At 39.5% G+C, this 27,202-nt stretch overlaps 1 protein-coding gene across 1 annotated transcript in view; it reads left to right on the forward strand.

Annotated features, from left to right (window-relative positions):
- LOC123760079 (fibrous sheath CABYR-binding protein) overlaps positions 1 to 27,202 on the forward strand; it is a 48,582-nt gene extending 21,380 nt beyond the window's left edge. The window contains exons 2-7 of the mRNA XM_045745535.2: positions 7,556 to 7,643; positions 17,269 to 17,455; positions 20,823 to 20,939; positions 21,904 to 22,273; positions 23,516 to 23,793; positions 25,495 to 27,202. Of these exons, the coding sequence (XP_045601491.2) occupies positions 7,556 to 7,643; positions 17,269 to 17,455; positions 20,823 to 20,939; positions 21,904 to 22,273; positions 23,516 to 23,793; positions 25,495 to 25,717 (1,263 nt within the window). The 3' untranslated portion in view covers positions 25,718 to 27,202. The remainder of the gene's footprint in view (positions 1 to 7,555; positions 7,644 to 17,268; positions 17,456 to 20,822; positions 20,940 to 21,903; positions 22,274 to 23,515; positions 23,794 to 25,494) is intronic.

The following is a 27,202-nucleotide window of genomic DNA, read 5'->3' on the forward strand; positions in this document are numbered from 1 at the left end:
TTTAGATGCGCCAAGTGTATTAGAACAAGAAAAGTATTAACAATTAATACAGATGAACTTTCTTGTATTTATACTGGGTCTGTTAATTATACATGTATTCTGATATGTAATCCTACTCCTGTTAATCAACATAAGGAAATATAAAAATGACATAATAAATGCATTCTTGCCACTGAATCCCAGACGTATCATACATTAACTGATATCACACCGGAGGTGCAGTTAAAGCAGGAAACTGTAAATAGTTGGAGATTCTCAAATGGGTGTTCGACTTTACAAACAGAGATGCTAGCCATTCAAAGAGCTTTGGAACATGCTCTTGCTGAACACCGACAACATATTATACATACAGATTCGCGAACTGCCATTGAAACCTTGCAACAACAACACATTCGTGATAACATCCATCTGATTACAAATGTCATATCATTAATGCAAACACTCAAACGTCAAGGCCGTCAGGTACTTATCAACTAGGTGCCAAGTCATGTGGGAATAATAGGAAACGACATTGCAGACGAAGCTGCAAAATTTGCAACTAAGAGAAAAAATGTAGACATTTACATACCCCAGAGTCTATTACAGATTAAGAAAGTAATTAGAAACAGAGCAATGCAAAAGATGTACATTGACCACAACACAGCAGTTGCAACATCAGGATCTGCGGGTTGGTACAAGAATTCAACCAACTACGAACCACTTAGTTTGATGAAAGGAAGCAGTAGAACAACAGAAGTACACTTACATCGCATCAGGCTTGGATACCCATGTGCATGGGAAATAGGCTTACAGGTTCCGGAAGATGAGAGGAAATGTAGGCACTGTGGAGAAATGCCCGAAAAATCACTGGAACATTATCTAACACAGTGCAGAGTTACAAAACCATCAAGATTTCAACTTAGATTCAACAGAGTAGAAGTTGTTAAACACATGGGACAAAATCTTACTGAAGCGACCATACGAGTCATAAATACTCATACTCTATCCAAGTAAACCAGAAACAAGCAACACTTAGTGGGCCAGCCAGAGGTTTAGGGCCCACGCAGGAATATCCCTGCAAAAGAAAATGATATCCCGTAAAGAAAGTCGATACAAATTTCAGTTCAACAGACGTGATTAGCTCTACAGCATAAATATATATATATATATATATATTGGTAAACAGCGATTCTACGTCCAACGAGGCTCTTATCCCTTATATATATATATATATATATATATATATATATATATATATATATATATATATATATATATACAGTATATATATATATATATATATATATATATATATATATATATATAAATATTTTGGACGACCAGACGAACATTCCGTCAATCACTGTTTACTCAACTGTAATAAGTTGCAGCAGCTAAGCTATCGCTATCAAAATTACACTGTAACAGTGGCAGATGAAGCCCAATTCCTTATAAGTATTGGTTAACTCTAAAACCACTAATACCCATAATGTAAACTGACAATTCAATAACCAAGGTAAACCAAATAACCAAACATAGTTCCACTGTGATACTGTACACACAATATCTGTACACTAATCAGTGCATCAATTTACTGCTTGCTCCTGTTAGGCTTGATCACGTACTAACTGTACTAGGCTGTGTCCATTGAATACGTCATCCACTTACTGCATATTTTAAAGTGTTCCATTAGATTACTCACTTGAGTATAAAATGAATAATTCTGAAATCCTTCCTACTTACTAGACATAATTATCACTTTGCAGTTGAGAAACAAATTACCTGCCCAGTCTGTTACAAAATCAATCAATACATGTTGTTACAATACTAACTGTTCTGTCCAGATGGTATAATACGCTACCACTCACTCTGCCTCTGGTATATAAACAAAGAGCCGAAGCTCAACCCTTTTACGGGCTCACCATAGCCCGTGCTACTGGAACTTATTGTTCTGAGTAGCGAATCTTAAACAACAACAAACAACAGCTCAACCCTCGATCATCACGCACCGCTCCTGTGCCAGGTAAGTTACGGGCTCACCACAGCCCGTGTTACTTGGAGCTTGTTCCAAGTAGCTGAATCTATAACAACAACAACAGCTCAACCCCGCAAGCACAACTAGGCGAGTACAACGGGAATAATCATTCCTCGTCATAAATCAAGACAGATTCTACTCAGATTCAGGCTGTAAAGCAAATATTGAATATTACCAAATTATAAGTCATTACGCTATACTCACTTTGTATTGCAACCCATTAATTGTGCCACTTGCTAACTCTCGACAGTCCTAACAATGTCAACAAGACAATTTACCACAGCTCAGAAAATGTCTTTACTCAATACTACATTACCAGATTCATTTGCTACCCACCTTCTGTGCTCCTCCCTTCTAATTCCCTGCTGACAAGTAGAAGAGGACTTCAACCTCCCGATAGGGACCTGACAATTTGTTAGATGACTATATCCACTTTCTCACGCAGCCCATGACTCTTGCACGCCCCCGCAAGTTAATGGCGTGTGCCCAGTCTGCAAGATCCCTTAACATAGAGCTCGTCAAGGCAGGGAATTTTTGCAACGTCCTTCACTTCCTGCTTTACTCACGCGTGAGAGCTATATTCCCGGCCCTACACAACGTATCCGGGGGCCAGATTCACGAAGCAGTTACGTAAGCACTTACGAATGTGTACATCTTTCCTCAATCTTTGACGGCTTAGTATACATATATTAAACAGTTTACAAGCATGAAAACTTCCCAATCAACTATTGTTATAAACAGCCTCCTGCTGCTTCGGAGCTCATTAACTTTAATAATTGTAAACAAAGCCGTCAATGATCGAGGAAAAATGTACAGTAAAAGTGCCTGCGTAACTGCTTCGTGAATCTGGCCCCTGAACTCTAAACCAAGGCGCCTCTGATTTATAAAAAATAGTATTTAAATATGTAAATGATATTTAAGAGTTCGTTGCAAAGCTAGACCTGGATTCATCAAGCAGTTACGTATCTACCCCCTGTAAATCTGTTCTCAATCTTTGGCGGCTTTGTTTACATATATTAAACGGTTTCTGTGCTCCAAAGCACTAGGAGGCTGTTTATAACAATAAAAACATTTGACTACGAAGCTCTGATGCTCATAAACAAAGCTGCCAAAAATATAAAATAAAAAGCTATATAGATTCGTTAGATGCCCAAATGCTTGATGACTTGTTCTTCTTCAACTGGAATAATCTAGAGTTACCTGCGACTGTTTCTTGATTTCCATAAACCTGATAATGGACATTCTTCATTAACTATTACTAATACCTGTGAATGAGCGCCCACTATATTCTACCCACTATATAGTGGGTATATTCTACCCCACAGAGCCATTGAACCTTCACCTGCCGCAATGACAGGTACCATTCGCACATGGGGAGCCTAATACAGTTCTCAGATGTTATTACCTCACTCTCCCGGACATCCCCAGGTAACAGTTATTTCCTTTTCCGATTACTGTTGCGTTTAGCGTCACCGTTACTTCCTGTTGGTGTACCGGGAGGCAACCGGTAACACCAGTCGCTATTACTTTCACCGTAGCCTCATGGGTGTGTTGGGGCCAAGATCATCCCTCCACTGCCGCACTCTCAGCCATGTTCCCGGATCTTATGCAAACTCGCATTTTTAACCACGTTTCGCAGTTTCGGAAGAGAATCTTCATTTTGTTTGGCTCAATTATCAGCTCTGTATAAAATTTATTGTAATTTTGTGCATCAAAATCTTTTCCGAAATAGAAAAAAATCCCAGTGAGGGTATGCAACACGACCCAAATGCAGGGTACAACATAACGTATTTGTTTGTGGTACATTAAGGTCTGTGGTGCATATCATACTGTGGTACATCACAGACTGAGGTACATCTCAATCAATTGTACATCAAAGTCTGTGGTACATCACAGTCTGAGGTACATCTCAATCAATTGTGCATCTCAGTTTGTGGTACAGCTCATCCTATGGTAATCTGAGCATATGGTACATTGCAGTCTATGGTACATCTCAACTAAATTAACCTACGCTACAATAACTTGCAACTATACTGACCTGCCGCTACACCAACTTGCATCTGCAGTAACCTACAGCTACACTAACTTGCATCTACAGTAACCTAGAGCTACACTAATTTCCAGCTACACTAGCCTGGTGGATAGCGCGCAGGACTCGTAATTCTGTGGCGCGGGTTCGATTCCCGCACCAGGCAGAAACAAATGGGCAAAGTTTCTTTCACCCTGAATGCTCCTGTTACCTATGAGACCCGCAGTAGATAGGTACCTTTGAGTTAGTCAGCTGTCACGGGCAGCTACACTGACTTGCAGCTACACTAACCTTCAATTACCCTAACCTGCAGCTGCACTAATCCACAACTTGTTCTTCAACTGGAATAAGGGAAATCTGGAGGGAAATAACTTTGTAACGCACCACCAACATGGGTTCAGGGATGGTAAATCGTGCCTCACAGGTTTAATAGAATTTTATGACCAGGCAACAAAAATTAGGCAGGAAAGAGAAGGGTGGGCCGACTGCATTTTCCTGGATTGCCAAAAAGCCTTTGGCACAGTACCCCATAAAAGGCTGTTAAAAAAGTTGGAGCAACAGGCAGGAGTAAAAGGGAAGGTGCTCCAGTGGATAAGGGAGTACTTAAGCAACAGGAAACAGCGAGTAACGGTGAGGGGGGAGACATCAGAGTGGCGAGATGTCACCAGCGGAGTCCCACAGGGCTCAGTACTTGGACCCATCCTGTTTCTAATATATGTGAACGATCTTCCGGAGGGTATAGACTCATTCCTCTCAATGTTTGCTGATGATGCAAAAATTATGAGAAGAATCAAGACGGATGAAGATAGACAGAGACTACAGGATGACCTGGATAAACTGGAGGAATGGTCTAGAAAATGGCTGCTAAAGTTCAATTCGGGAAAGTGTAAGGTGATGAAATTAGGCGAAGGGAGCAGGAGGCTGAACACAAGGTATCATCTGGGAGGGGAAATCCTGCAAGAGTCAAATAGAGAGAAGGATCTGGGGGGTTGATATCACACCGAACCTGTCCCCAGAGGCCCACATCAAAAGAATATCATCAGCGGCATATGCTAGACTGGCCAACATAAGAACTGCCTTCAGAAATTTGTGTAAGGAATCTTTCAGAACCCTGTATACCACTTATGTAAGACCAATCCTGGAGTATGCAGCTCCAGCATGGAGTCCATACCTAGTTAAACACAAGACAAAGTTAGAGAAGATTCAGCGGTATGCCACCAGGCTCGTCCCGGAACTGAGAGGATTGAGCTACGAGGAAAGGCTAAAGGAGCTGAACCTCACATCCCTGGAAAACAGAAGAGTAAGGGGAGACATGATAACTACCTACAAAATTCTCAGGGGAACTGACAGGGTAGACAAAGACAAACTCTTCAGCACGGGTGGGACACGAACAAGGGGACACAGGTGGAAACTTAGTACCCAGATGAGCCACAGAGACGTTAGAAAGAATTTTTTCAGTGTCAGAGTAGTTAATAAATGGAATGCACTAGGAAGTGATTTGGTGGAGGCTGACTCCATACACAGTTTCAAATGTAGATATGATAGAGCCCAGTAGGCTCAGGAATCTGTACACCAGTTGATTGACAGTTGAGAGGCGGGACCAAAGAGCCAAAGCTCAACCCCCGCAAGCACAATTAGGTGAGTACAACTACACTAACCTGGAGCTACACTAACATATAGCTATACTAACATATAGCTAAACTAATATGTAGCTACACTAACCTAAAGTTGTACTAACTTCCAGCTATACTAACCTACAACTATATTAATCTAAAATTACACTAACCTACAGCTAACATAGGCTGCAGCTATACTAACATGAAACTTTACTAACTTGAGGCTATACTAACTTACAGCTACACTTACCTGATCCTTCAGTAACCTGCAGGTATTGTCATCAGCAACTCAACTAACCTGTAACTATAATGACCAGCAGATCTGAGGCAAAGTGAAATTGACACCAGTAATTCCATCTATCATCATACTATCATGCAAGAGGAGCCACACATCTATGGATCATCCAGTAAAATCAGCAGACTTCTAGATGTTACTACTGCTCGGCTTAGACTCGGTTACAAGTATCTCTGGGAATTCTCATTATATGCTGATGTAGACCTGACCAAATGTAAACTGTGTCAACAAAATTATTCGCACACCCTCCGTCACTATGTGATGGAGTGCGAAAAGATACGTGAATTTAGAGACAATTCTATAACCAATGTTCTAGCAATGTGTAAATATTTCATTCAAAATAATCTACTATCAGAAATTTTAGCCAAATATCCTCAGTTTGCTAACTGTAGGTAGTAACTAAGTGATTGTAACCTATCCACCGCTGCCCACTGGATGGGGGGCGGTGTGCAGGACAAACATATAAATTTTGACACTAGCTCTCCACATATGTCAGTTGCTTAATTTAGAAACTGTACTTGAGGTCGATCTCGAACCCACTGTTGATGTGACGACTTATATTGAATTTTGTAACTAGCTCATCAAGATTGTAACTTGCTTAGCTAAATGAATTGTGGGGTTCAGTCCCTGAGCCCATTATGTGCCTCTGTAACCCTTTCCACTACCGCCCACGGGATGGGTATGGGGTGCATAATAAATGATCTAAACTAAACTAATGACCAGCAACTACACTAGTCTGCAACTATTCATCTGTCACGATACGGGAAATTCTTGCGATTAAACCAATAAGACCAGACATGGAGCGAATGTGGGGGGGGGGGGAGTCTATATGACGGTTAATATTTATTAAAGCATTTAACTCAGGCCTACCCCTACCAGCCTGTGTACGTCCTATTTCCATCTTATGAGAAAAAACAGACATTCTCTCTTATAGTAAATTTATATATATATATATATATATATATATATATATATATATATATATATATATATATATATATATATATATATATATATATATATATATATATGCAACAATGATCACAAAAACACTGATCCAAGTATGCAGAATAACCACATGTGAAAAATAGAAAATGCTTAACGCGTTTTCGGCTAATTCGCCTTCATCAGAGCAAAGTAGAATCATTCTACTTTGCTCTGATGAAGGCGAATTAGCCGAAAACGCGTTAAGCATTTTCTATTTTTCACATGTGGTTATTCTGCATATATATATATATATATATATATATATATATATATATATATATATATATATATATATATATATATATATATATATTTAAATTTACTATAAGAGAGAATGTCTGTTTTTTCCCATAAGATGGAAATAGGACATACACAGGTTGTTCATATAAACAACATAAGAATATATAAGAGTTGTCGTCCGCCTGATATGATCCCGCCTCAACCACTTCTAAAAGATGGTTTCGTCTGGTCCTGATCACGGGACCAATTAGTGAGGCCTCGCGAGGTCGCTTGGGCTCGAAATGTAAAACCAAAATACCTAAAATAATGTTAATAAAATACTAACTCATATATCTACACTATATGCATCTTAATTAGAGGCTTACTTTGACCAGATGTGGAGGAGAGCGTGGTGGATGTTGGCGTTGGTGGTGGCCATGGCCACGGTGGCCAGAGCTGAGGACCAGGCCGCCAGTGACGATGGTAAGTACACTTTATCAGACACTTTCTGTATTACACTGTATTGAATTGTATTATATTGTATTGTAACTTCTCATATTGTTTGCCCACAAAACAAGCAATACCGAGTTCAATTTCTGGGCCGGGTGAGATGTTTGCGCACGTGGCCCGCCGTGGTCCGCCGTGGCTCCCTGTAGCCCGCCGTGGCTCGCCGTGGCCCGCTGTGGCCCGCTGTGGCCCGCTGTGGCCCGCTGTAGCCCGCTGTGGCCCGCCGTGGCTCGCCGTGGCCCGTTGTAGCCCGCCGTGGCCCGCTGTGGCCCGCTGTGGCCCGCTGTAGCCCGCTGTGGCCCGCCGTGGCCCGCTGTGGCTCGCTGTGGCCCGCTGTGGCCCGCCGTGGCCCGCTGTGGCCCGCTGTGGCCCGCTGTAGCCCGCTGTGGCCCGCCGTGGCTCGCCGTGGCCCGCTGTGGCCCGGTGTTTTGGGGGTTTTACCGGATCTCCCCCCCCCTTCCCAACAATACAGTGTTAACCTCAAAATTGTTACTGCATTACAGTGTTAATTTACTTAAGGTAGCACTTTCACCAATGAAATTCCCCCATTGTTAGACTTGCCCTCTGGAAGTTATACATATTATTAAATTCACTCTTTATCACACTTACCAAGTTTAATATACAAGGGTAATCTTACGATGTTAAACTTCAATTCATTATAATTCAACAAGTTAAGGTGCATTGTTAACTTACAACGTTAATATCACTAGTTATTTTACCCTGGAATGGAATGGAATTATGAGGAGAAAGCGCCAAGCCATTACGACTATAAAACACTTGGAAGGGGTCAGGATAAGGATTTGGGATGGGTCGGGGGAGGGGGGGGGGAAGTGCCAAACCACTTGGACGGTCGGGGATTGAACGCAGACCTGCATGAAGCAAGACCGTTGCTCTGCCATCCGTATTTTACCCAGGGTAAAACTTTCACCAATGTAATTACCCTTATTTTACATTCAAATTTATATAACTTATAATTAAATTGATTATTGATCACATTTATTAATAAACTTTTATCGCCATAGTGTGGTTGATTCATAGAGACGAAAATGAAGGTAATTTAATTTTTTCGTGCAGACTCAAACGCTGTGACTTGCACATTGCCTGCGCGTTTTGTGGAGCAAGGCAGTGTTCGCTCGGTTGCTGAATAATGATAATAATAATAAAATAATAATAATATTAATAAAATAATAATAATAATATTTTATTTACAAGAAGGTACAATGGATTGGTGCGATTACATTAGTGATATTTTTATATTCTTGCAAAGCCACTAGCACGCATAGCGTTTCGGGCAGGTAAGGTGAAGAAGTACATTGTAGCAAGGTTTTATATCAATATAAATTGACGGAGGTGATTACACTGGTAGAAATGAAGTATTTAATTAGTCTTAAGTACTAATATTGGGGAAGTGGGTAGTACAAGAGCAGTGTGAGTTTGAAGCACAAGGTAAGGAAACTATGAGGATGTAATTAGGTACTTTCTGGTTTTACTTTTGAACAAATGTTGGAACATTTTTATTTCATCAGGGAGTGAGTTCAAAAGACTGGGCCCTTGTATTTGCATGGAGTATCTGCACAAATTTAGTCTGACTGGGGATATCAAAGATGTATTTATTTCTGGTGTGGTGCTCATGGGTTCTATTACACTTATCAAGGAAAAGACTCAGATCAAGATTAGCATTTAGGAACAAGGTTTTGTACATTTAATTAGCACATGAAAATGTTTGAAGTGAGTGTATGTTTAGCATGTTAAGGGATTTAAACAGAGGGTCTGTGTGTTGTCTGAAAACAGAGTTTGTTATAGTTCTCATAGCAGACGTTTGCTGAGTGATGATAGGCTTGAGATAATTTGCAGTGGTTGAACCCCATGTACAAAATACCGTATGTAAGATCTGGATAGATTAGTGTGTAGTATAATGAATGGAGAGCAGAGTGGGGGAACAAAATATCTGATTTTAGAGAGTATACCGACAGTTTTTGAGACCTTTTTTGGCTATGTTTTATGTGGGTACTGAAGTTGAGTCTCTTGTTTATGTATAGGCCAAGGAACTTTCCCTCATATTTATTGGTAATGTTAATTATGTCTGTCTGAAGTTGAATCTGATTTGATGATTTTCCACCAAATAAAATGTAGAACTTTTCTATGCATAGTGTAAGTTTGTTGGTTGACACCCATGAATGGACTTTTTGTAATTAAATGTTGACAATATTACTTAGTGTGTGGGCGTTGGGGTCAGAATAGATGAAGGTAGTAGCGTCAGTAAATAATATAGGTTTAAGAATGTTAAAAAAATTTGGCAAATCATTGACGTATATAAGAAATAGGAGAGGTCCCAAGATGCTGCCCTGTGGCACCTTACCTTCAATGGTAGAGTGGGGAGGCTATGCTATTGATGGTTACATATTGGTGTCTGTCAGTGAGGTAAGAACAAATATAGAACAGAGCAAGACCTCGGATACCATAGTAATGAAGTTTAAGTAAGAGGTAGTAATGGTTTACAGTATTAAAGGCCTTTCTCGGGTCAATGAAGAGGTCAATTGGGAACTCGTTTTTGTCAAAGGCTGTATAGATTATATTAAGCAGACTAATAACGGCATCATTGGTACTTTTTTGGGAACAGAAGCCAAACTAGCAGGTATTTAATATGTTGAGTTTTATAAAGTAGGAATAGAGCTGTTTGTAAATAATTCGTTCAAATATTTGTAAAAGTATAGGTAGATTTGATATTGGTCAGTAATTGTTTATATCAGCTGTCTGGCCTCCTTTATGAACTGTCGCCACTCTTGTTTTTTAAGGATATCAGGAAAAGTATGACACTCTAGAGATTTGTTGAATAGCAGAGCTATGGGTAGTGCAAGGGGCAAGCAGGGGGCAACATTCTTATATATCATAGATGGTATTTCATTAATGTTCCCAGTTTTGGTTTCAAGTGATTGATATAATTATAAGCATCTCATTGATATAATTGTCTGTCGGGCTGACTGATATAAGGAGTAGAGAGTTAGGATAACTGCCTGTGAAATATCTAGTAACATGTGCTTGGGTCTCTGGGACTTTTCTGGCAAGGTTAGCACCAATTGATAAAAAGAAGTTATTGAATTCAGTTGCAATATCTAAGTCTGTTTCAAGTGTGTGACTATCTTTGGAGAGTTGTATCTGATTGTTATGTGATTGTTGTTTAGATCCCTAGTATGTTAGAGATGGCTTTCCATGTACTTTTCATATTTCCCTTTGTTTCTTTAAATCTATTATCGTAAAAAGAAGCTTTGGCTCTTCGTATTATATTGGTAAGCAGACTATTACGAGTAAGACTCGACTATTTCCTAAACAGCATGAACTCCTGTTTGCTAATCCCCCACAATCACCAGACCCACCCGAATCACTCAAACATCTCCTATTACCTTGGATCACTTATGGACTAACATAACAACCCCCTTGCATCTGGTATAATAACTGATAGAACATTTGACCACTATCCTACCTTCCTAATAGCAAGCATGGACATAACACCACCAGATAACAAGAAACTTACCTTCAGGTTACACAGTGAAGCAGCAATAAGCAATCTCACAAATGCATTTCACAACATTAACCGGAAATCTGAATTCAATAATACACAGGATATAAATTCATTAGCGAACCTCTTCCTTTCCAAAACTCTAAGCCTCTACAACACTCATTGTCCCCTCCTCACCAAGCAAGTAACTGACAAAAAACTAAACAATCCCTGGCTCACAAGTGGCATATTCAAAGCAACCAACAAGAAACATGAATACGTCATTAACTGTAGGAGTGCCACAGGGCAGCATCCTAGGACCTTTCCTATTTCTTATATACGTCAATGATCTGCCAAATGTCTTCAACATTCTTAAACCTATATTATTTGCTGACGATACTACCCTCATCTACTCAGACCCCAACCCACACACAATAAATGTTGTAAATAATGAATTAAAATAAGTCCACTTATGTATGTCAACCAACAAATTAACACTAAACATAGAAACGACCGACTACATCTTATTTGGAAGCAAATCAACAAATTCAATTCAGCTTCAGATAGACAATGTTAACATCAGTAATAAAAATGACGGAAAGTTCCTTGGCCTATACTTAGACAAGAGACTCAACTTCAGCACCCACATACAACACATAACCAAGAAAGTCTCTAAAATGGTTGGTATACCCTCTAAAATCAGATATTATGTACCTAACTCTGCTCTCCTCTCACTATGCAATGCATCAATCTATCCCTATCTTACATATGTTATCTGTGCATGAGATTCAACCACTGCAAACTACTTCAAGCCCATCATCACCCAGTAAAAATATGCTATCAGAACAATAACAAACTCTGCTTTCAGACAACACTCAACCCCCCCTCCCCCGTTTAAATTCCCAAACATGCTAAACATAAACTCAGTCCAAACATTCTCTTGTGCCATTTAAATTTACAAAATCCCGTTCTTAAATGCAAACCGTGTTCTGAAACTCCCCCTGGACAGATGTAATAGGACCCAAAATCACCACATCAGAAATAAATGTCTCTAATATCCTCAGAGTCAAACTTAATCTGTGTAAACACTCTATGCAAATAAAGAGACCTAGTCTATGGAACTCACTCCCTAACATATTGGAAAGCCGTCCAACTTTTGCCTTATTCAAAAACAAAAAGCACCTAATTTCATCTTCATAGTTTCTTACCTAGTTCTTTAAACTCGCACTGTATCTAGTGCTACCCAATCCCCCAATGTATGTACCTAAGCCATACAACTTTACCACTGTAATCATTGCTATCATCTTATATCATGGTTGTTACATTGAACACATATTATATTGTATTATGCCTTGAATTAATCCTCAAATTATGCTACCAATACCTGTTCATAACCCTCAAATTTTACTTTAATATGCCTACTAATCTTTGTCAAATTTTCTTACAATGTACCTGTTAATATTTCATAAATGTTGCTAGAAATTACCCATTTAAAATTGTCTGTTAGATTAAGGACCTGCCCGAATCGCTATGCGTACTAGTAGCTTTACAAAAATGTAAAATCATCAATGCTATGTACTCTCATAAATCAAATGTACCGACATGCATTTATATAAATAAATAAATAAATAAAAGTAAGCATTGATGAGTATCTTTTTAACTTCTTTTGTTACTAGGCCAAACATGCAGCCGAGCGCATATATGTCCGATATGCTGCTCGCTAAGACGCCCGACCACCTATCCCATAGCCTTCGAGCAGATAATATCTTTTGACATCCTGACCCCTGCATATCCCACCAAGAAACTAATCACAAACAACCCTCATGCTCAGCTTGCTGCTAAATTAAGCACCATAGCACCATTCACAATATACAAACTAAAAACAACATCGCACAGACCATATACACTGACAGGAAGTGCTGTTATTGCTAATCAGCCCGATGGCAGCACAATTCAAAGGAATATAAGAATTAGTAACTGGGCATCCACAATGCAAGCTGAGTTGGTAGTAATACTGGTAGCTCTCGAAATTATTGACAACACTGAAGTAGACAGCTTAATTATTTCCGACTCCCTTTCCTCACTACTAGCAATAAATAGTTTGCAATCAAGTAATAACGTGCTTGTCTCAGAAGCCAGACATAAATATATAAGTATACTTAGCAAGAGGATAAATATAAAAATGTAGTGGATTCCTTCTCGCATTGGCCTGCAGGAACATGATAAAGTTGACGCCCTTGCTAAGGCTGCAGTAAATAAAGATAGTATTGAACGGAATCTTGAGTTGTCAAATAGGTCCCTTAAAAGTGTCATGGTCTGTAACCTGTACCTTCTCGAGTGAAGGGGGAGGGGGGAGGGCTCAGCCGGATTCCCGTCACCCCCACCCCATCCGGCAATACAGCGTTAGCCTCATACAAAGTTACTGTAGAAGGTGAAAAGGAAAACAAAGAGGGAAGGATTTTATAAAGAGTAAAATAAGAAGGGAAGAGGGGATGGTTACGTCGAGGGCGCAGGGAACGTGCCCAAACAAGGACAAAGGGGACGCCAGCGCATCACCCATGAAAAAGGGGGGATGGGTGCGGGGCACCGGAGTGGGAACATGAAGGCGTGATTGAAGAACACACAATGAACGCTGAGCACACAACCCGGGCGTGGATACAAGGCATGTGGGCACAACAAAAACCGAACTCGGGGAAACACAGAGGGAAGCGGCCGGGCAGGCACAAGTACAGGCGTGGTAATACCTTGATAATAAAGAAGCCGCGTGGAGACCATGGTGTACCCACGACGGGAGTGAGAGACCCATCCTGAATTGTGTTGGCGGCGTCGTGGACGCCGCAGTGTCTGCCATAGCTGGGAAACTGAAGGTTTCAGCTCGCAGCATATACACTGCTGCCTGGCTGGTACTGCACCTTTCAGCCACCGAGTAAAACCTGTCTTGCTCGAGAAAACGCCCCCGCGGTGCGCGTCACAGCGTTTGAATCTCTGCACGAAAAATCGAGCATCTCTACACCTTCATTTCCTTGTACCCGATGCCTCTGTTTATCTAACAGTAAACAGGAATCTGGGAGTAAGGCAATTGTTGTGGGTTGCATCCTGGGAAAGGTTATCAGGGATTGGTCTAAGGTGGAACTCGATAAGAATAACAGGGTAGGTGTCCCCGACAACGAATAACGGGAAGTCGGCACGTCCTGTTAGGTCTCATGATTGGCTAATTATAAAGGGCTGATTTTTTTTTTTTGCAGGGATATTCCTGCGCGGGCCCTAAGCCTCTGACTGGCCCACAAAGTGTTGCTTGTTTCTGTTTTACTTGGGCGGAGTATGAGTATTCATGACTCGTATGGTCGCTTCAGTAAGATTTTGTCCCATGTGTTTAACAACTTCTGCTCTGTTGAATCTAAGTTGAAATCTTAATTGGTTTGTAACTGTGCACTGTGTTAGATTCAGTAACTGTGGATCACTGTGTTGAACATCCAGTGATCTGTCGGGCATTTCTCCACAGTGCCTACATTTCCTCTCATCTTCCGGAACCTTTAAGCCTATTTCCCATGCACATGGGTATCCAAGCCTGATGCGATGTAAGTGTACTTCTGTTGTTCTACTGCTCCCTTTCATCAAACTAAGTGGTTCGTAGTTGGTTGAATTCTTGTATTAACCCGCAGATCCTGATGTTGCAACTGCTGTGTTGTGGTCACTGTACATCCTTTGCATTGCTCTGTTTCTAATTACTTTCTTAATCTGTGATAGACTCTGTGGTATGTAAATGTCAACATTTCTTCTCTTAGTTGGAAGTTTTGCAGCTTCGTCTACAATGTCATTTCCTATTATTCCAACACTTTGCCCAAAACGCTATGCGTACTAGTGGCTTTAGGTATTGTATGTACTAGCTGTATCTTTAAATCCAACATTATGTTTGTAACTAACCTCTATGTATGTACTTTTACCTGAATAAACATTTGATTTGATTTGATTTGACATGACTTGGCACCCGGTTGATAATTACCCACCGGCCTTGCCTTTTGAGTGTTTGCATTAATATGACATTTGTGATCAGATGGATGTTATCACGTATGTGTTCTTGTTGCAAGGTTTCAATGGCTGTTCTCGAATCTGTATGTATGATAACATGTTGGCAGTGTTCAGCAAGAGTATGTTCCAAAGCCTTTTGAATGGCTAACATCTCTGTTTGTAAAGTCGAACATCCATTTGAGAGCCTCCAACTATTTACAGTTTCCTGCTTTAACTGCAGCTCCGGTTTCTTGTCCCTGCTGGTCTACTGACCCATCCGTGAAGTATGTGAAGCTGTCACATGCCAAGTTTACTTCTATATGCATCTGTGTAATATTACGTAGCAGATGAGGATTTGTCTGGTTCTTTTTTCCTTCAAGAACCATAATCTTAAAGTCTGCTGGCGGAGATTCCCAAGGGGCTTGCATAACAAAGTCTGCATGTATTTCGTCGACACCCTTCTCAGTGATTGTGTTTGTTACATCGAATGTATTGATGGTGTTTATCGCACAATGGGTTCACCTGTTGCTATTGGAGGCTCTTCTGTCCAGAGTTTGTACTCCAGTGATTATATCTTTAAGTGAACTGATTCTGAGTCTAGTCAATATCTTGGTCAGCATGCACGTAGCAATCACTTTTACCCTTATTTCAGTCGATGGTTTCTAGTTTCTAGTCGTAGGTTCAGTAGTTTAGTTCATTTGAGGCTCCTGTTATGACTCGCAATGCATCGTTTTGAATAACCTCAATGTTTGTCCACTGACCAGGAGAAAGAGTGAGTAAGGCAGGCGCTGCATAATCAACCAGGGAACGAACGGCGTGTATGTAAAACATTCTTAACACTTTGTGTCCCGCTCCTAGACGGGGCCCTGTGATTGCTCTCGTTATATTCAGTCGTGATTTTGCTTTCTCCTTCAGATATTGAATTTGCTTGTTGAATGTCATTTTAGAATCTATCCACACTCCGAGATATTGATATTGTGTAACCCACTGAAGGTTAATGTCTTGAATGTGTAGGTGCCTGTCTGGAGTGTTGCCACCTAGTCTCATTGCCTTAGACTTCTGTGCAGATATTTTTAGCCCTATTTATTTATTTATTTATTTATTTATTTATATATATATACAAGAAGGTACATTGGGTTTGCGAGAATACATAGCATAGTACAGTATTTACAATCTTGTAAAGCCACTAGTACGCGCAGCGTTTCGGGCAGGTCCTTAATCTAACAGATAATTTTAAGTAGGTAAATTCTATCATTATCAGTAGGTAAATTCCCTAAAACGCTGCATTCAGATGTTACTTTATCTAATGCACCTTGTGCTTTATTTAGAAGTGAAGGACCTGTAATGACTAATGCTATATCAGCATAGCTTAGCAATTTAACCCCTTCTGCAAATGTCATGGTAACGAGGTTTTCCGTAAGGATGTTAAAAAGACTATGCAAGAGGGACGATACGAAGCTTGAAGATAACAGGCTAGTCTGGCTAGTTTTAAGGCTAGTTTTAAGTCTGATATGTCAATAAGGTTCTACTTGACTGTTTGTGCTGCAGCTCGGCAGTGGTGACATATTCCCCAACCTAACTAACGCTGAGGACGTCTCTCATGCCTAACATTATTTCAAGTTAATATCACACTGAGAACCTGCTTAATTTGTTTCTAATATTAAAATACGTATAACTTGTTTAATCCCTTGGGACCCGGGACAGTCGAGTTCGTTCTCGACTCTCAGTCGAGATTTCCGGGTTTGAATCCCGAGCGAGACAGAAATGGTTGGATGCGTTTCCTATCACCTAATGCTCCTGTCCACCTAGCAGTAAATAGGTACCAAGGAGGTTGCATCCTGGGTACGGGGCAGTATTTTGACCCTCAGGGAAACCTCGATATAAGCCTTACATGTACTGTATGTATAAACTGATTGTCTCTCTCCCGACACAATGAATTATTAATAGTTATATATACTGAACTATTTATAATACATAAAATAAAGTAGGAAAAACAGCAAGGGCTGACATCAAGTAGACTGATATAAAGTTGATTACTATTGTACTTGTACACTGTGGCCACAAAAGTGCAACTGCTAGTTAACGTATTGATTCCAGGCAACAGCTTAGATGATCCTTCAGAAGATTTGGTTGAAGCTGCAGTATCAGAATCAACAGAACGAGGAACAACAGAAGCAGCAGCAACAGAACTGGAAGCAACAGAAGCAGCTGCAACAACAACAACAACAGCAGCAGATTCAGCTGCTGCCGGCTTATTTGGTCCACAACTACGTAATTTCCTTGGGTATGTAACCGTTGTGTGGTGCTCTAATGATGACCTATTTGCAGGTTCTTCAGAGCGTGAGTCAGCCAGTGAGGATGATGCAGGGAGGAGCTCAGAGGAACCCTGGCTCCATGACAGCCTCCACCACAGGGTCACTCGCCAGCTGCTGGACGGCTTCAGACCAATCAATGATGGAATTCTGTCAGTTTTTATTCCTTGCAACCATACATACACTCACACTAGTACACTTAACATGTACAGATTAAACCAAATTTTACGCATTTATTTTGAGACGCATAAATACGCCTGTACATAAACGAGTTAAATTACTTATAGCATGTCGCATGCAAGTTAAATCTCACTAAGTAACAAGCTCATTTACGGTAACTTTGCTTATCTGCCAGCTCAACCACACTGATTAACACAAGGACCGGAAATTATTGTCTTCCACAGTAGCATTCTAATGACAAGTAGGTAGGGCGGGCTGGGCCGCCGGGACCCCGGGAAACTTCTTGCTTCAACTACCTAAAAATGCATTTCCATCTACATTGTAAGCGAAATTACGTTCTCAAATAAAGACACTTCAAGTTCAAGTTCAAGTATGTTTATTGAGATAAGCTATAAATACATCTCAAAGGGATAGAGTAGCTTAGGCTATTTCTACCCCCCAAATAAAGATACTAAACAACTGTAAAATGCGTCATACACACTCGTCCCCTCACCCCCCCCCCTTTGTTTTTTTTTAGTACGAAGTCCCAATAATACTTGATGCAGATGTTAGGTGGCGGCGCTCGGGGCTGCTCCACAAGGCACACTCGCACCCTGCTGACATATTAATGCTTCACTCAGGTTTCAGGTTGACCAGCATTCTTACAGGTGTACTCCACACATATGTCTACGGCCTGCATGTGTTTACAAATGAAATATGGGACTGGCTTGGACCTCTAGACTAACCAAACTCGTATCCATTTTCAGATATTTTCCAATGAACGGCTAAATCTGAAATTCATTACAAAAAATTAAACACTACAAAATCTTGTAAAACATTTGTTTTGTATTTTAATATTTATCCAGATCATCTTATCGTTGTGATACCTCATATTCCAATGTTATGGTCAACATGTGACCATAGGCACCCCTGCTCCATGTTCTCTTCCTTGTTTTATTTATTAATTAATTAATTAATTATTTATTTATTTATTTATTTATTTATTTATTTATTTATTTATTTATTTATTTGTTTATTTATTTATATGTACAAGACTTCTTACATTGTTGTACACAATTAATTATTAATGTAATTGTTCGTATTATATTAAACTGCAAACGGGATGGGTATGGGGTGCATAATAAAGAAAGAAATTGAATTATATAACATTACGTAATTCAGTTTTAATCGATAGTTAAAGTAAAATTATACGTTAAATCTTAGTAAATAAAAACCTTTGAATAACGTTCAGTGCTGATTCACAGTTGTGTAATTAATTTTGTCTATATATCAACTACATGTGAATATCGTCTAGCTTAAAAATATTATCTTACATTCTTTCAGTACATCCTGCTGTAGCCAGCCAAATACAAAATATAAACGCTGTGAAAGATTAAATCGTAAAAATATTGCTCGTATTAGATTAATTTGGGTACAAAATTAATACACTGTAATACAGTCTTTAACCAACAGTTGTAAAACGTGTGGAACGATAGTGTTACATCTTAAATTTACCAGACCACACACTAGAAGGTGAAGGGACGACGACGTTTCGGTCCGTCCTGGACCATTCTCAAGTCGATTGTCACAATCGACTTGAGAATGGTCCAGGACGGACCGAAACGTCGTCGTCCCTTCACCTTCTAGTGTGTGGTCTGGTAAACATACTTTAGCCACGTTATTGTGACTCGTCGCCTACATCTTAAATGTATGAGCTTGCTTCACTGTTGTCTAACTCCTGGACCGTGTTATGTTATGCACAATGCTTACAAGATTTAATGACCTCAAAAGTCTGCATCAATAAACTACAAAAACATTCAACAATTATGTTTCTGTTTTATTATTATTAATAACTTTTTAAATTAATGTTGTTCACTAATAGAATACATACTATTATATGACTGTTTGTAAGGGCTTATTTTGGTATTAAATTTACAATTATTTTATCGCACAATTTTATATGTTGTGTAGATAACGTAAGATTCTTTAATTTAATTTAATATGTTTCATAGAGGATGCTGCTGCTTACATACTGGTACAAACTGAGTCACATTTTTCTCACGCATAGTTTATCATCAAGTAAAATAACTTTTGGTCAATTATTTTGTGTCCTCTACGTAGCTACTCAGATATAAGATAGTGCTTCACATCGGGCTATATCAACCCTTAAGTAGCCTTCACTATGCTTCTTGTCTCACTTCACAACCAACTCCATAAAAACTGCAGTTGTTCGACTCTCACTCACCCAGTTTGATAGAAGAAAAAGAGAACTTGTTTACATAGTGTATGACAGAAACACTGTTGAAACAGTTACGTTGTGTGTTGCATGAACCAAAGTGTTGAGAGCGACTAAGATGCGTCTATTTAATATCATAATAATAATATTAATATTATAACCCATATCCCCACTGTTTGGTATAACGTTTTAACAGGTGGGGTGAGGTCCCTATACAGCAGGAATACGGTGTATCATTTTACTTGTATATAAATTTCGTGAAGCACTGTATGACCATTTATTGTATTTTATACTTGGTGTTGAGGTGGGGCATGTGGATGAAGGCGGGTGTACGCACGCATGAACACGAACCTAACATAACTTATTTTTGTATTATTATTTCGTCCGCTTGTAGTTGTAGAAGCATTAATATATTGCCAGAGATGGAAGGGAATCGGTCATCACACCACGAGGAATGTGATCAACATCTCTCACTATTCGTAGTATTTCTAAGTGATTATACAACATTATAAATTCATTTCAATACAAAATTTTTAGTAGTAATATTTGTCTTCTTTAATTTTACATTTATTTTCAACTATTTGTCTCGATTAATACAAAACTGATCTATTAATTGTTAAATAAAATATATGGAAAGTATAGACATCACAAAAGTAGGAACTATACAAGTCTTCCTTGTGGAATGATCAGATTCCACATTAAGGGCAAAATGTAAACTTTTTTTTATATAGCTTGTCTTATGTCCTGCTTTATTCACTCTACTTTCAACTCTATCACTTGTATCAAATAACGTTCTCATTTAGAATACTTTTTCTACGTATAATATTGTTTATTCATTTTCAAGCAGCCGTAGCCCCTATTTAAACCCAACACGTGGAGTTATTACAAGCCACACAAATGTTTCCGGAACTTGTGTATTTCAGTAATTTTGTGTTCACTTACAGAGCTTTAGAGAACGTGGATGACATGCTGCGCAGTACCATCCCCTCCTACGACCGCTTCCAGTGTCTGGAGCGCCTCATGTGCTCAATGGCCACTACCCAGATACAACCAGAAGCAAGGTTAGTATGTTATTTATTTATTTATTTATTTATATATACAGGAGTTGTTACATTCTTGTACAGCCACTATATATAGTACATGTAGCGTTCCGGGTAAGTCCTTAATCCTATGTTCCCTGGAATACGACCCCGCGAAAAATCGTTTAAAACCCATTTTACTGTTGTGTTAAAGTACTATTGCAACAAAGTATACTATGCAACGTAGTATTGCCCTTCCAACACCAATCACTGCATGAAAAACTAGAAAATCATGAGTCTTTTATTGAAGAGACTTTATTTTTACGTACTGTGTTGTCATATACAGTACTGTATATGTTATATACAGTACTCTACTTTCATGTACTGTATTGTCAAATACTTTCTTAAATCAGGCATATTCAATACGAGATATGTAATGTTTCCATGGGATACACTTTATTTTTTCTTTGAAGTTTGCTAAAAGGTAAACAACACTTGATGGTTACTGACATGTTGTAGCCTATTACACACACGTCACGTCCTGTGGGGAAGTATACCCTTGAGAGTATTCTCGTATGTATGTAGCAGACACATAATGTTCATTATATTTGTTTATATTTATGGTGTGAGGTGCAATACAGAGGTGAAGTATCGTTGTTATAATACACGAGGTATCGTCATGCCTGTAACACTGCCAGTATCGTCTTGAGCACCGGCACAGTTTCAGTTGCTCTCGTCGTGACACAAGCTCTCCACATGTCAGTTGCTTAAATTAGAAGCTGTACTTGTGGTCGGTCTCGAGCCCACTGCTGATGTGACGATGTGCATTGAATTTTGTAACTAGCTCATCAAGATTGTAACTTGCTTAGCTAAATGAATTGTGGGGTTCAGTCCCTGAGCCCATTATGTGCCTCTGTATAACCCTTCCCACTACCGCCCACAACATGGGTATGGGGTGCATATTAAATGAACTAAACTAAACAAACTTTCGTCCTCATCCTTGCAGCTCACCGGTGCAGCCACAACCTGCGATTAACTCTCCCATTCAACAAGTTGCTCAAGATGCATCAGCGGTCCAACAGGGATTTCCTGGATTTCAACAACCCCCTATATTTCAGCAAGGACCTCAAAATGCATTATTGCAGAACCCAGGATTGCAAACTTCTGCGTTCCAGCCTCCAGCATTCCAAAATCCGGGATTTCAGGGTCCAGGATTCCAGAGTCCAGGATTCCAAAGTCCAGGATTCCAGAGTCCAGGATTCCAAAGTCCAGGATTCCAGAATCCAACATTGCAGAATCCAGCTTTCCAGAGCCCACAATTTCAACCTCCCCCTGGGCAATTTCTGCCCCAGTTTCAAGCCCCACCCTCTGGACAGGTAACATTCTAGAATTAAATGTTTAGCCTAGTTTCCTCTGTTAGCTATTATTTGCAACATTCATTATTGAGTTAAGATGAGGGTTGAATAATTAAAATACGCCAAACATCAAAGTGAAATACGCCAAACATCAAAGTGGTATTGCATGTTAGGCCACCCATGGCTTTGCTGACGACTGGGTAGTTCATGTGGCTCCTGTAGCATGGTTGTCAATGCAGTCTGATGGAGGAACCGGTCGGCCGAGCGGACAGCACGCTGGGCTTGTGATCCTGTGGTCCCGGGTTCGATCCCGGGCGCCGGCGAGAAACAATGGGCAGAGTTTCTTTCAGCCTATGCCCCTGTTACCTAGCAGTAAAATAGGTACCTGGGTGTTAGCTGTCACGGGCTGCTTCCTGGGGGTGGAGGCCTGGTCGAGGACCGGGCCGCGGGGACACTAAAGCCCCGAAATCATCTCAAGATAACCTCAAGATTTCAAGATAGCGTGTTCACAGCCGAAAGATCCCGGGATCGGTTCCCGAAGAGAAAGGAGACGTTTGGATTCATTTCCTTGTACCTGATGTCTTTGTTCACTGTTCATCAGTAAATAGATATCCTAGAGTTAGGGTATCTATTTACAGTTGTTGCATTCAAGGTATGGTCAGTCGTTTGCCTGGTGGGACCGTAATAAGCTAAACAGGCTTCCTGTCCCCGACAATAAGAAACATAAGAGGAAGGAGAGCGTCACACACAAAGCAAGAAAGCCAACAGAGCAGAAAGTTTGGCTCTAAACAACATTATAAAACGCGTCATTTTGAAAATATGCATTTTGGTTATTATCAAAATAATTGATATGATAATGATAAGGAGTGGGTGAATATTTCCTCAGTTGTCAGAATTAGTTAGCGTTAATAGTTTAGAAACCTTAGACATTACACGATTAGCATTTTCCCGTTAGTCTTAGCGTGAGCAAAAATGACCTGATCTTATGAAACAATTAATAACCTCAGCAGCGAATGGAGCGGTGATACACATTCTGATGCAAATTAATAATACTCAGGAGGTAGAGTGTATAAATGACATACTACATGCAAGGCCTATGTCCCAATGATAGTGATTTTGCCAGAATGTACCAATTTATCTCCAAAATCTGTACTAATACAACCCATTGCATCGTTTTGTCAATAACAACAAATTAACTAATAACAAATTATATTATCATTAAAAATATACTTAATAATTACAACAAACTACATTCCTATGCAGGTTGGACAAGGCAATTTCCAGTCGCTGCAGTCTTTCCCAGGAGCTAACTTTCAAAGCCCATTCCCTAACCAGCGAGAAAACCTTGACACGCCGGCTCAGAACACAGTGAGAAGAGAACACGGGCCCCCACTACTGAGGCGAAGACCAATTAGAAGAAGAAGGCCCCAGAGAAATGGATTCTTTAGCTTCCTTAGTGGACTTGGCAAGAGGAAGAAGCGGAGCGTGTTGGATGACGTGCTCGGGGGATTAGGGGGATTCACATCTAACAGGTTCCTCGGGTAAGTCCAGTTAGTCTTGATATTTGTACCATAATATGACGCTAAAGTTGGAATTTAATATTTATCTCTCTAGTTTACTCAGTCCACTCTTCCCAATGTACACTATAATAATAATAATAATAATAATAATAATAATAATAATAATAATAATAATAATAATAATAATAATAATAATTCTATTTATACAATAGCACATACATTTGAGACATGAACAGTGGAGAGTTCATAGGTAAGAAAAGTAAAATACATAAAGCCACTAATACTCACAAAGTTTCCGGCATAGCGTAAAAAAAAAAATGGAGACTATAGTATACTTAAGTGAAGTACTCGAGGCAGCACGTCCCTTAGACAGAGTATACATAGTTGGTGACGTGATGATCAAGGTAAATTGTCAAGGTAATTGTCAAGGTAAATGTACAAGGAATCCCATTAAATGAGAAAGACGATGAAACTACTAAATTGGCAACTCGTCATCCAGTGATCCACAATACAATCCAACCCAGCCTAGAGTACATAAAAAACACCATCATCAAAAAACTCGCACACCTCAATAAAGCCCATCTACACCTGAGAGAAGCAGAAGGTTCGCCTTCCGCAAAATGGTATCTTCAGGCCACCAAGTTAGACAGATTAATTATCCCAAAAGGAATCCACAGGAAAATAGCAGCTCGGTTGTGTAGACTACGTTTAGGTTACAGATACAACTGGGAGATTGGTGAACCCCGACAGAGGAATTGTATCTTCTGCCAAACAATCACAGAAAACCCATTACTTCACTATCTCCTGGAATGTGAAACAACCAACGACCTTAAAAGAGCTTTAAGAGTCCCTGAATCTTGCAGTAACCACCCTGAAGCCATCAATACTGCCAATCTTCTGGTCAAAAAAGGTGTCCAGCAGCTGGACACCTTCATAAATACTGTCAAGCAGTATCCTCCCCCGCGATAGCAGCCTGACGATTTAAGTGCGACCTTAGTACACAGTACTGTATACATTCATTCAAAAAACAAAACAAAAAAATCTACCACTTTTCTTGAATTATAATTTCTAAAAGTGTCAATATGTAAGCTTGACTACAGTTACTATATGTGTAAATAGCATAAATATTCTAAGATATTAAGCATTTTGCTCACCCCGTTCTCTTGAAATGATAGTACTTTTTAAGTACTTTTTTCGTTTGCCCAAAACGCTGTTCGTATTAGTGGCTTTAGGCTTAGTATGTACTAGTTATATCTAGAAATCCAACATTCTGTTTGTAACTCATTTTGTATGTATGTACTTTTATATGAATAAACATTATTATTATTATTATTATTATTATTATTATTATTATTATTATTATTATTATTATTATTATTATGTAGTTGAAAGTATCAATGTGCAGTAATGGAGCCCCAGCAAGTCACTTTTTGTACTTTTTATAGTCCGGAAAAACGAACCTAAATATTCTTAGGCCTAGTATAGAATATATATGTACTATATTAAGCCTCAGATAGCGTGTATTAGGCCTAGGATGATTAGGTTAGGTCTTATTAGCAACATAGATACCAAAAATCCTGTTTGTCCAAATTCAATATTACAAGTCTAATTTCTGGTGGTCCATCATGATATATTTGTACTTTCGACCACATCGTTACTATAAGTACTTTCATTTTAGGAGGATGGGCTGATTTATTCTAATATCCTTTTATTGTCTTACAGATTATTGGATCAGATGATGACCCAGTACTCCTTCTACCCGTACACCCACGCGGCGTACATGGGGTACACGGGCTCCCCGGACCGGTGCGAGACCATGTACCCGTCCTGTCCCTCCACCCCTGAGGAGATGATCGATGTCTTCAACAACATTCACAAGTATTACCCTGGCGGAGTACCCTTCAAGGACAAGCTGCCGTGGCCACTAAGTTTTCTCTTACCTTGAGTTGGGTCATTCTCGACAGAAAGAAAGTTTGCTCAGACTTTGTAAGAAAGTGAATACAAGATTTACGAGTTTATTGTTTTCTAAATATTTATGAACTTCATTGTTTATCAAACAATTATAGAAAACAAGAGGAATCTCCTGTGCCATTATTAACTTTCAATGTTGAGTTTGCGGAATGTTCTCGAACCCCGTGTAATATCAACCCATCAACTGAAAATGATTGTACATATAGCAACTAGTTAGTCAAACGTACCAAGATATATTGTTGGAGCCCAAAATAGTTCACATTTTGTATTACTGAATTAGCCTAAATAGCATTATTAACTAGAAGCCCCTAAAGAACATGACCTAATCTACCCTGACCTATCCAAGCAACCATAAGCTACCTATGAGCTAATATAGTACATATATAACATATGTGCTGTACTAGGCCTAGGAATGTTAAATTATGGATTTTTAGGCCTCTGCAAAATTAATAGTCAAAACGTGGACTGGTGTGGGTCCCAGAACACACACTGGGACGTTCTACCAAATAACTGTTGTAAGCCCTATCATTTTAGGAGGATGGGTTGTGTAATATATATTGGGCGGTCATTTTGTTTAACTAATTATTTTATTATGCTTTCAACTGTCTTACTGATTGTTTTGTAATTTTAGATTACTCCCTCCAAAACTCTGCTTTTATTTCATTTATTCTTGTTTTGAATATGAACATAATTGTTTTCTGCTCTTTTATAAATAATTAAGTCAAACTAATGTGTACAGTTTGTCAGTAATTCGGCGAGTATTTCGGGCAGCTGTAACAGCCTTACTGATGGGCAGCACAACAGAACAGTGTGAAGTGCTCAGCACTTGAGGGGAGAGAGGGAATTAGCAGGGGGGAAAGCGCTAAGCCATTACGACTATATAGCATTTGGAAGGGATAAGGATTTGGGATAGGAGGGGGTGGAGGATGAATGGTGCCCAACCACTTGGACGGTCGGGGATTGAACGCCGACCTGCCTGAAGCGAGACCATCGCTCTACCTTCCAGCCCAAGTGGTGGACAGCACTTGAGAATAAGATCATATAAATGCCAATTATAACTCTCCAACAATATATACAATTTTCATGCAGAATCTATAGTATAAAAAATAAGATAGCCACTAAATTTTCGTATATAAAATAAGTAGCCACTACCAGTGTTTTTGGCATTCATAATGATATCTTTACTTAAGTAATTATCGAAAGAAAACGGGAAGACTCTAGCAGTGATTGTGTCGCAGGACATTTATAAGGTCTTACATACCACTCACACTGTCAGTACGAGAATTATATCTCTATGGATGTACACTGGAGGTTATCTTGGGCACAGTTGTCACTGGAGCGGATCAATATACCTTGCAACCCGTTCTCGCACTTTCTTTCTGTCAATATTGACTTATTAAACATGTGCATATGTGACATACTAATTTATTGTGAATATTTTAGTTTACCTTGAAAAGCT

Source organism: Procambarus clarkii, chromosome 16 (assembly GCF_040958095.1).
Source record: "Procambarus clarkii isolate CNS0578487 chromosome 16, FALCON_Pclarkii_2.0, whole genome shotgun sequence".
Lineage (NCBI taxonomy): Eukaryota > Metazoa > Arthropoda > Malacostraca > Decapoda > Cambaridae > Procambarus > Procambarus clarkii.